Here is an 11,672-nt window from a genome sequence, read left to right as displayed (position 1 = left end):
GCACGGCACAACACGACACGGAATATTTTAGGCTAGATCGGCATGGTATGAACACGAGGGTCATGTCGTGCCTAGGACCTTGGCACGATATACGTGCCGGCATGACATGTGATTATTTTTTCGTATTTATCCTCTATACAAAGCGTGAGATACTAAAGTCCTGTTTGTTTGGTAAAAAATAGTTAGAAATGAATATATAAGCATAGGAGATACAAATGCGAGCTAGTAATAAATAAATATATAAGTATTGTCAGGCAACCGTCGCGACACAACGGGGCATGGCGTACTAAGGATCGTGCTGGGGCCTTACTACCGCACGATGTGATACTGAGACACAACGAGACCAGCATGTCGGACACTAGCGCGAGGTGTTTGTACCAGTAGCTCATGGCAGATGGCACGTCGAAATGAGTGACAAGGGCTTGGCATCGTAAGAGACCATGGCGCCATTCTTCTAGCCTTTTACTCCCTTCCAGAACGTAACTCTGAAACTACTCCACTGTACCTACGTTAACTGCTTTTCTGAACTTCACATCACACATACTACCCCAAGCTTTCGCAAAAAGAAAAATAGCCCTCGCTAGCTTTACTGAAGATCTAGAACTGAAGATAAACTGCACTCTGTTGCAAACTTGCAGTTGTCTCTGTGATAGCTTCTTTTTCCATCTGCGAGATCCATGGTATTTGTAAAAGCGATGGCATAGAAATATTGTACAGCATAATTTCCAGCACAGATAAATAGAGCATTACGTGGCACGTTTCATACTTTTATGCGCCTAGTGGCACGTACACAAGCTCGCTTTTGGTGTGTCTTTTCCCGTAACAGCAGCAGTGTTTGACGTCCTCTCGATTAGTCGATAATTCAATCTTGGGTCACGTGACGATCGACAAAGCAATAATCCAGTCTTGGGTCGAACCTATACGTTGGCCTGCAGCGTCGATCAGGTCAGGAGAGGAGGACGTGGAGCGAGGCGTTCTTGGTGGCCGCGCACACGGGGCACGCGTCCACGGCCGCCTCGCACGCGCTGCACAGGCACAGGTGCCGGCACGGCAGCAACAGCACGCACGCGTCCGCCCCGCCGCACGCCTTGCACGCCCTCGTCCTGGCCACGTCGTCGGTGCTCTCCTCCCGTTCGAAGCAGCACGACCGCGCGTCATCAGCGTCGCCCTCTCCCTCGGCGCTCGTCCCTGCGCCGGCGCGTGGCGACTGAAGGATCTGGTCGAGCGTTGCACGGAGGCCCGCCGCGACGGCCTCGTGGTTCTCGGCGATGCCCCGCCACGCCTGACCCTCGGAACTCATCTGCCGGAGCTTCTCCTCGAGCTCCACGTTGCGCATGAGGACGTGCTCCAGCGCCGCCTCCGCGTCGCGTAACCGCCTCGCGGCCGCGCGCTCCACTGCGGACACCACCGTTCTAACGTGCCAGCGACGCGCCTCCTCCAGCCCCGCTCGGAGCCGCTCATTCTGCGTGCAGGATCCAATTCAAATCGAACGGAATCAAGCACCATTCGCGAAGGAACAAAACAGTGCGGTCGTACTCGTACGCTGTTCTTGCAACGCACCTCGATGCGGATGAGCGCGTCAATCTCGACGCCGTCGCGGTAGAGATGCGACAGGAGGCCCTGCGACACCGGCGACGCGGTGACCGGGCGTCCACTGGTGGAAGCGGCGGCGGAGCAGAGCACCCTGCTCTGCGCGTACACCTGCGGCACCGGCACGGGCGGCAGCAGAGCGCCGTGCCCCTCCATGATCAGACACGCGTCGGCGTTCTTGCTGTTGCATGTGAGGTCGCTGTGCGGATCGCTGAAGATCGTGTTGCCGCCCATCGCTTGCGCCGCGGAAGCCAGTAGGTGGCCGCCGCCGCCGCGGGTCTCGCCGAGGAACACGGACGCGCTCGTCGCGTTGTCCAGCGCTGGCCTGTTAGAGACAACACACATAGATGATGAATCGAGACGCTGCGTTGGTTTTCACGGAAGGATGCATAAATAGGCGGACGAGGGGAAGGAGGGGAGCGCAGGGCGGCAACACGGAGGACAGCACGGAGGAAGAGACGGACCTGATGGCGCGGGAGTCGTGGAGGAAGGCGTGGGCGGCGTAGTACTGCGCCTGCACGGCCATCAGCTGCCTGCCTGTACACTAGAGGACGGCACGAGGAGGAGGTGTCGTTGGGCGGTGCTGTAGCGCTAGTACAAGTGCAAGCACACCGGGGGGGGGGGGGGTTGGGTTGGGGCGACCAGGGAGGAGAACGAGGTTATATATGGCAGAGAGGGCGTTGGATTAAGCGGCAAGCGGAAGGAGGAGACGCGTATAAAGGTCGTCAAGTGGTCGGGTCAAATAGATCGGTATGAGGTATGACTATTTTGATTTGATCTAGGTATAGTGGTTAACAGGCTGGGTCAGTACTATGTGATGGTTTGGGTTGTATTTGGACTGGAGCCGTGATACGAAGGGTCGGTATGACACGGCCGTTTAACTGTTTCTATTTTTTAATATTTTATATAAAATTTGTTAAGATCTAATATCATATAAGATATGTAGTATAATGGTAGTGTGTTTAACCCCCAGTAAAAAATTGTGGGTTCAATTCTGAGCGAAAGCAAGTTTTTGTGATTTTTTACAATTTTCCGCGGGCTGATGGGCCAAAAAAAGATCATCGGATCTACCGTGCCATGGGCCGACATGGCATGACCCGATCTTAAGTGGGCCATGCCTAGGCTGAAGTCGCGACACATGGGTCGACATGACACGGCCCGTTTAGCTAACGGGCATAAATGGGTCGTGCCTTAATGAGCTTGTGCCGTGCCGGGCCAGGCTACCCATTTGGCCACCTCTAGACGCGTACATAGGATCAAAAGAAAAACGGTAATTCTCACTATTTTAAAGATGTTTTTGAATTTTTTTATCATAGCAGCCGAAAATGATATATCGGAAAAATGATAACAGAAATGAAAAAATTATGTAAAAATGATAGCGAAAACGATTTAGACTATTTTTGATCAATTTCGAGTTCTTCCGTTTTCAAACAGGAATTACCATTTCTCCTTCTGGTGATCCATCTCAACTTGAGCATGACCCATGACCGAACAAGCAACATGCCTCTCAAGCTTCCGCCCTCCTAGCCTAACCTCCCATTGTCTGTTTGCCCAGTCGCCTAAGGTAGGCTGATGATCTACCCCTCGTAGTCGGCTAGTCCAACCCTAAACGGGCAGACAGTTGTTGCTGCTAGAGTGCCTCCCTCCGTGCGTCCATCGGCAGCCATATCTCACCTCCCAGATCCACCACCTCGATGCCCTTCCTCCTCCGCCCTCTCCTCCCTGATGCGACATGACATTGCCCTGTACGGTCATCCCCATATGACATGAAGCCGTACATGTGACATGACATGACGCCGTTGTTGATGCCACAAGCTCGCGAAGCAAAAAAGACAAACTTATCCATAAAATAGCAAGAATTGGATATTATAATTCATCTTTTGTGGTTTGCTGTTATCTAAAATCTCTAAATTCATTCTCTTCCATTGTCATATAAAAATCCTTGCAATCCTAAAATAATTTAGTTATTGTAATGAAGCTCGAGGTTCGGTTCTTTCGGATTTGAATTATTGATAGTGGCATATTTCCGTCTCGACAATATCATTTCTGGTTTTCTCGTATTATCGATGTTGTATTTGTTTCTGATGTTATCATTATCAACTTCATTTTTAAGAGAAAATATGAAACTGAAAGTGGTTTATGCCTTTTCCGATAGTTTTTTTTACCGTTTTCATCCCTACTTATGTTGGCGTGGGGTGATGGCGTTGCACTGTGTTAGGTGAAGAGGCAACCAGATGCTGCATATTTTGTTTGAGAGTAAATTTTGTAAAACTACATACTTTGATAAAATTATCGTAAAACTACAAATTTAAACAATAATTTCATAAAACTACAAATTTAGCATCGATTTTATCGCAAAACTACACATCTTAGAGGACATATTCCCAATCCAATTACCATGACATCGAGCCCCAATTGCAGTCTTACAACAACTGCCAGCTTATGAAATGGATCGTTCGGGTTGAGAGCTTATGAAATTACAGATACTTTGGCCAAATTATCATAAAATCACAAAATTACAGATTTAAATAACAGTTTCACAAAACAAAACTATAAATTTAACATCGATTTTATCGTAAAACTATAGATTCTATCGTATACCTATTAACCTAACGAATGAGCCCCGCTTGCAGTCACATGAACTCTCAGGCAGTCCATTTCATAAGCTAACAGCTGCTGTGAGACTACTAACGGAGCCTAGGTATCATGGTAACGGGGCTGGGAACAACTCCTTTAGAATATTTAGTTTTGCGATAAAATTAGTTAAATCTATAATTTTGTGAAATTATTGCTTAAATCTGTAGTTTTACGATAATTTTACTAAGGGATTTTTGTATCTGGGACACTGATAAAGCATGGTTTGGTCCCTGGGACATTTCACTCTTCAATTTTGCCGGATGGACACTGCAATTTTTGTGGTTTGGTCTGCAGGACACCGCACTGTATAAAATAATCATTTAGGAGAGAGAGGGTGAGTGAAAAGACTTTGTTGCCCCTGTCTTTCTTCTTGCTCTGGTTCACTCCCTCCGGTTTAGCCGAGGAGCATCGCGATTAGCTTCTCCACCACTTGCCCACGCCCATACGCTGTTGGCGTGTGGTGGAGTTGGCCCTCATGGATCTCTCTGGGCGCGAGCAGAGTTGGCCCTCATGAATCTCTCTGAGCGTGAGCAGCATAGACACCACGATACTGGTGAGCCGAACCCGCCATAGCGCCAGGCTGCCACTCGCATGTGCCATTCCCGCGTGCAGCTGCTACTCGCGTGCGTGCTGCCGACGAGCATGCCGCACATGTCGCACTGCCGTCGTACTTGTCGCGCCACTGGCCCACGCCGCCACGCCCTCTACCGCTCGCAAGCGCATCGTCCTGGCCGCGCCCGTGCGTCCTTCCGCCGCCGTGCGGGCTCTCAGCCCGCAGCTCCACCGCGTTGCCCGCATCTCGCACCTCAAGCCACCACCATGGATCTCTCCACCCCGGCTGGCTTTACACGCCCTCTTGTGCTTCCGGTGAGCCCCATATCCGCCAACCACCTTCCCGGCTCACTCCCTCCTCTGGCTCACTCCCTCCAGCTTTGCCCCTCTCCTTCACCCCTCTCCCCTCCGAAGATGCTGATGAGAGAGGGGAAATGGGTGAGGCGGGAGGCCAAAGGCAGAAGCGTCTTTTCATCACCCCTCTCTCTCCTCTCAGGCTAGAAAAGATTATTTTAATCTAGGCAGTGTATTGTGGACCAAGCCATGTTTTTGCGGTGCTACTGAGATAAAAACGAGGAGTACAGTGTGGTATGGATCAAATCACGCTTTATCAGTATCCCAGGGACAAAAATCCCTTTTACTAAAGTATATATAGTTTTACGATAAAATTGATACTACATCTGTAGTTTTGTGGACCTATTATTTAAATATGTTTGTGATAATTTTATTAAAACATATATAGATTTGCCAAATTTACTCAGTGTTTGACGAGCAAACAAGCAAGCAGGCAATGGATAGCTTTACTCCTACCTTGCTTCAGAATTTTGTATCACTTATAGTCCTGTGTTCGCCGGGGCTTTACTCCTTTGTAATGCAGCGACGCTGAAGAGACGTGGGATTTTCGGCATGAGGACCAGGCCGGACATGTTGTGGAAGAGAAAAGTACGTGATACTACTCCTTACAAATACTATTTTGTAATTCATTAGTGTTGTTTTCTAGGTCCTATTCCCAAAACTATAAAGCACGCATATGCTACAATACCACATTTTCTCACTTACTGATAGGCAACACTCACTCTTTTTCCCCTCTTTTTGAAATAAGGGTAGGAGTTCTGCTGTTTAATTCAAGAAGAAAATAATAAGCGATCTCAAAGTAATAACATCACAAAAGAAAATACCAACACTTAAGCATTTTCCTTCAATTTGGAAGTTGATAGCAAGGATAGAGTGAAGTAAAAAATTTCGATTATCTTCCTCCTGGTTCTATACCGTCCAAGGAGTTTACTACTTAGGAGTAATCTATCAAGCGAGCTGTGTTGGAATGCATGATTATCATAGGAACTAAAAAACAATTCAATTTCATTGGATCCTGACAAATATTTAACTCTCAACCGGTCCAAAGTGGCCTTCCGTGTTATTTCAATTTCGTAAGTTCAAGCGGTTGTTGTCACCAATGCAAAATGTTTACAGGAGTACTTAAGTAGAGCCATGCCATTAATCACTCATATTAAAACAGCTTCTCTTCAATACAAGCACCTTTATGTAGGTGCTTTCTTAGTTACTGGTAGGGTTGGATAAAAAGCTCGAGGCTCACGAGCTAGCTCAGACTCAGCTTAGTTTGGCTTGTTATCCAAGTGAGCCGAGTCCAAGCCACCTTGCTGGCTCGTTTCTGAATCGAATCGAGCCGAGCTAGCACGCGAGCCAAACGAGCCAGTGCCCTTGCGAGCCAAACAAGTGATGTGCGATCGCATCGGACATCGGTCTCATCTCCCTCCCCCGTCCCTACTCCCCACTCCCCAGTCCCCATCCCCATCCCAACCTCATGCCACACTGCCATCGCCCGTATCGTGCCGGCCGTTGTCGCCCACACGGCTATGCTGGACTGCCGTCAGCATTGATGCCGCCACCGTGCTCAAGTGGCTCAGCAACAAGAAGAACATGGCGGCGGCGGCGAGCTCCCCATGTGGAAAGAAGAAGCCGCAACAGCGGGCCACCATGCTCATGCTCTCTAAGATCCTCCACAGCAAGGCGACTAGCAGGAAGCCCGTTGCGTTGTAGTTCTCCGACTCCTTCAAGCTGACCACCCCCACCGCCACGGTCCTGTCCCCTTGGTCCAAGCACCTTGACATCATCAAGCTCGCCCACGACAAGGAGGATGAGATGGATTATTCCGATTGTGACTGCGACTGCGACAACGAGAAGCAACAACTGAGCCCCGTTTCGTTCCTGGAGCACCCGTTCGAGAGCTCCCTTGTCCACGGCAAGTTGTCCCCTTCCAAGAATGCCATGGACATCTTCTAGGAGCTCCTGGACGTGGCCTACTCACCGGCGCTGCTCACCCACCTTCTTGCCAAGTCTGAAGACCTTCTCAAGGACACCGCCGCTCCCACCATAAGAAGACGTCGCCGGGCTTGATTTGAACAAAATCCAATGGAATCTGGTTGGGGAAGCATCGTGCGCACTACTTCCTTGCTTCCTTCTGCTCGAGCTCGATGGATCCAGCGACGGCGCATCAGAATCGGGTGGCGGCATGTCGGATTTGGCGGTGGCTCTTTGCTTTGTGCATGCTCCTCTCTGTGTGTGGTGCACGCCAAAGGAGAAAGGGAGGGGAGGGAGAGAGAGCAGAGGGGAGGGGAGGGGATAACCAGATAAGATCCATGGCAAGCTCGTGAGCCAGCAACAGAGCCGAGCTGAGATAGCGTTTTAGCTCGGTTTGCAAACTAAGCCGAGCCAAGCTGAGCCATCATTCCACTCAGCTCGGCTCGGCTCGTTCCCGGCCCTAGTTACTGGTTGTACCAATAGGTAGCAGTTGTACGGGCAAGCACATGCTAAAGGACTGAACAATACTATATGCTTATGTCTAGATGTTTATGGGAAGAAAGTGTTAAGTATATACATAAAAATTATAATTTTTAATACAAACAAGACTATATATGCTTAAATGTAGTTAGCTATCTTATTAGCATTAATATAAGTATCGATGTTTAAGTAAACACCTTACTATCCGTCTAAGCATATGTGCTAGTATAGTTGAGAAAAAAAATTAATTTTTTTTATAAACATCTTCTCTAAACAGCTTTGTACATGATCTAAGCATTGGTTGATGAGGCATCGATGCCACCGTACTTGTGCTACTGTGGCAAAAACAAATCCCCCTCCCTCTTTTCTAAAAGCTCCAATCCGCTTCTCTGAGTTTGCTTGGACAACTCATTAGGCGTGAGCACTAGGCAGATCTATCTTACTTCAAAAGAAGAGCCAGAGCTAGATTAAAAATGATTACACATCTAAACTACGTAAAAAACGGATAAATAAGACATAATTTAGTGATAAGTTATTAAACCACTCGCTACTTGTATAGCCTCAGGTCGGATCCAGGTATATACCTATCACAGATAACATGTAATAGGTGACGGATCATAATACTACTAGTTACCTATGATATAAGTTATGGGTAATGAGTAAACCATCATCTATCACCTGATCATAAGTGGCGGGTCTCACTACACTAGTCATAACTGACAGCTCATATTACAACGCATCACTTATGACTTGATATAGATGACGGGTCTCCCTAGACCAGTCATAAGTGACGGGTAATGTGATGGGTAATATTATCACCCGTCACTTATTACATAGATCTATATAAGAGCTGGTCAGCTACTATGCGGGTTGAACAATTACTCAACAGTGCCACCTGCACTATTTTGACGATTTTCTCCGGTTTTATTAGAGACTCTCTAATATCTTAATAACTTGAAGTTTGAATTATTACTAGGTTTTAAAGGTTTGTATCTCTCCCTTTTCTCTCCCACTCTAAACTCTATTTGGTAGATTTATTGTGCTTTGAGTTGTAATAGATCGTTTTACATCTTTATCCAAAATCTTAGTACAAGTGAGTTATATTTATGTTAGATTAGGTACTAGATTTGCCTGATCTACCACGAGATGCCACAGATGTAGTGTAATTGCATGAAATTTTTAATAGCATGCTTAACCAAGAAATTAAGGTAATTGTTAATGAAGAATGATTTTTTTTACATTAATTGTAGATGACAGATAGAAGTTGGATGTACCTTGAGATCTGGACTTATCCGGAGTACTTGAGCGGGGTGAAGCATTTCATGAGTGCTACCTTGGTGGATATGAAAGATCATGCTAAAACGAAAATGTATTGTCCATATCACGATTGCAGAAATAATAAGAAGTTCTTGAAACTAGACAATGTCCATGTACACTTGGTCATGTGATGATTTTAAGAGAATTATACATGTTGGAACAAACATGACGAGTAAGACATTAACAAGGGAGAGATGGAGCGGGGCCTCTATATCGATAGTGTTGATCAAGGATTTACACCCGATGAAAGGGATCATGATCTCAGGAACGAGGACATATTAGGGTTCAATAATAATGATCTCGAGGATTTTATGGAGAATATGGATCAGATGGTGCGAGATGTCAAGCGGTATGACGAGTATAACAATGGTGAGTTTGCTAAATTCCAGAAATTTGTGCAGGATTCTAAGACGCCCCTTTATCCTAACTGTAAGGAGAAGTACACATGGATATTTGGGAACCTAAAGATTCTACAACTGAAGGAAACTCATGGTTGGATTGGTAAGAGTTTTGGAGCATTGCTGGATCTACTAAGGGACATACTACCGGAGGGGAACTCTATGCACGAGGGCGTCTACGACACAAAGAAGATAATTTTTCATTTAGGACTAGAAATAGAAAAAAATATGCATGTAAGCAGGATTGTATCTTATTTTGTGAAGAGTATGCAGAACTAGGTCAATGCCCCGTTTGTGGAGCCCATCGATATAAGCGTAGAAATGACGATGGTGACGAGGCCAGAGGCCATAAAAGTAAAGGTGGTCCTAGGAATGTGGTGTGATATTTTCCGGTAATTCCCTATCTGAAACATCCGTTTGCCAATAGAAAAGAGGCCCAATTGGTGCGTTGGTATAAAGAGTGTCGTATAAGAATGACAAAATGATACGGCACTCGGCGGTTTCCTCAGAGTGACAAATCGTTGATTCCACATTTGGTTGGTTTGCTAAAGAATTGAGAAATACTAGGTTTGCTATGAGCACAGATGACATGAATCCATTCGGTAACATGAGTACCTCACATAACACCTGGCATGTTGTATTGTCGATCTACAACCTTCCACCCTGGGTTTGTAACAAGTAAAAATATATTATGTTGTCGATCTTGATATCAGGACCGAAATAACCTGGCAATGTTATCGATGTGTACCTCAATCCTTTAGTCGATGATCTTAAGAAACTCTTGTTGGAAGGCGTTGATGTTTTGGATCAGTACAAGAAAGAGTACTTTACCTTGCACGCCATGTTTTTCATCACCATCAATGATCTGCCAGTAGTTTGTAACTTGTTAGGTCAGAGCAAAAGAAAAGGTGAAGCTTGCCTATATTGCTTAGATGACACATGCAGTTTGAGGTTGAACAACTCAAAAAAAAAATTGTAGATATGGCATTGACGTTTCCTTCCCAGGAAGCACCCGTACTGAAATATGGACAAGCAATTCGATATCATAAGAGAGAAATCGTTACCTCCGAGGTATTTCAGCGGGGAAGATGTCCACAATCAGGTTAAAAATATCATTATTGTCTTTGGAAAGTGAAAACAATCCTCCAAGGATGATGAATAGTTAGGAATGTGGAACAAGAAATTAATACTATTTGAGTTAGAGTATTAGAAAAAATTAGATGTTCTCTACTCTATTAACAACATGCATGTAAAGAAGAATATGAGAGTCTGATTGGTACATTGCTCCAAATGAAGGGAAAATGAAAGGATCATGAGAACGCATGAGCTGACGATGAAGAAATGGGTTTAAGGCGGGAGCTCCATGCACAAGATACAGACAAAGGAAACCACCTACTCCAAACAGCTATCACTCTCTCGAAGAATGAGAAAAAAAAATCTGCGAGTTCCTGTACAATGTGAAAGTTCTCTCCGGTTACTCATCCAACATTGCAAGACTTGGTTCGGTGAAAAAGCTAAAAATGAATTTTGCTATGATTAAGTCTCATGATTGTCACTGCTTGCGGTAGCTATTAGGAACACCCTCCCAATAAAGGTTCACAAGGCTATCCTAAGCATGTGCTTTTTCTTCAATGCAACTAAACAAAAGGTGCTTGATCAAGAGTCACTAGAGGAGCTAGAAAGAAGACACTTTGAGACTCTATGTCTTCTTGAGGTGTATTTCCCACCATCCTTTTTTGATATCATGGTACATCTCATTGCTCACCTTATGAAGGAGATACACTACCTTGGGCCTGTGTTTCTGCACCACATGTTTTCATATGAGAGATATACGGGTGTTCTCAAGTTGTACGTAAGGAATCGAGTCTTTCCTGAGGGATGCATCGTGTAGGGTTACGCGACTGAGGAGACATTGGAGTGGTATGCTAATTACATTGACCCAAATAACTCAATTGGCATTCCTAAGTCTCACCATGAGGGGAGGCTCGCAGATGTGGGGGTTCTAGCGAAGATGACAATAACTCCTGATCCGAAGGCATATGATCAAGCTCATTTTCTCGTGCTGTAACAAATGAGCAAAGTGTGCTCATATGTCAATGAGCACAAGCAGATGCTACTTGAAGAGAATTCGGGGTAGATCGAAGCTTGGGTTGTAAGGTAACATATGGGAAGGTTTACGACTTGGTTCCAAGATCGAATCAGACAATCGAGTAGTACTCCTATAAGTGCTCTGATGAAAAAACTGGCATTAGGTCCTATACACACAGCTTGCTGGCTGGGAGCTGTATGAGCGGTAACGTCCACATATGGCTCTATGAGAAGGAGGGCATGATTCGTTGCGTCAGGTGAATTCACAAAAATTTGCAATTATTCATCTAC

General features: G+C 45.9%; 1 protein-coding gene across 1 annotated transcript; it reads right to left on the bottom strand.

Moving 5' to 3' along the window:
* Positions 1 to 500: 500 nt before the first annotated feature.
* On the bottom strand, positions 501 to 2,207 carry LOC133919009 (probable BOI-related E3 ubiquitin-protein ligase 2). The gene is made up of 3 exons (XM_062363187.1): positions 2,055 to 2,207; positions 1,561 to 1,915; positions 501 to 1,462 (listed from the first exon to the last, which is right to left on the bottom strand). The coding sequence occupies exons 1-3, from the start codon at positions 2,114 to 2,116 to the stop codon at positions 947 to 949; spliced, it is 933 nt and encodes a 310-aa protein (XP_062219171.1). The 5' UTR covers positions 2,117 to 2,207; the 3' UTR covers positions 501 to 946.
* Positions 2,208 to 11,672: the final 9,465 nt, after the last annotated feature.

This window comes from Phragmites australis, chromosome 5 (genome assembly GCF_958298935.1).
Source record: "Phragmites australis chromosome 5, lpPhrAust1.1, whole genome shotgun sequence".
Lineage (NCBI taxonomy): Eukaryota > Viridiplantae > Streptophyta > Magnoliopsida > Poales > Poaceae > Phragmites > Phragmites australis.
The sequence above is the reverse complement of the archived record's forward strand: the minus strand, read 5'-3'. Positions and strand labels throughout refer to the sequence as shown.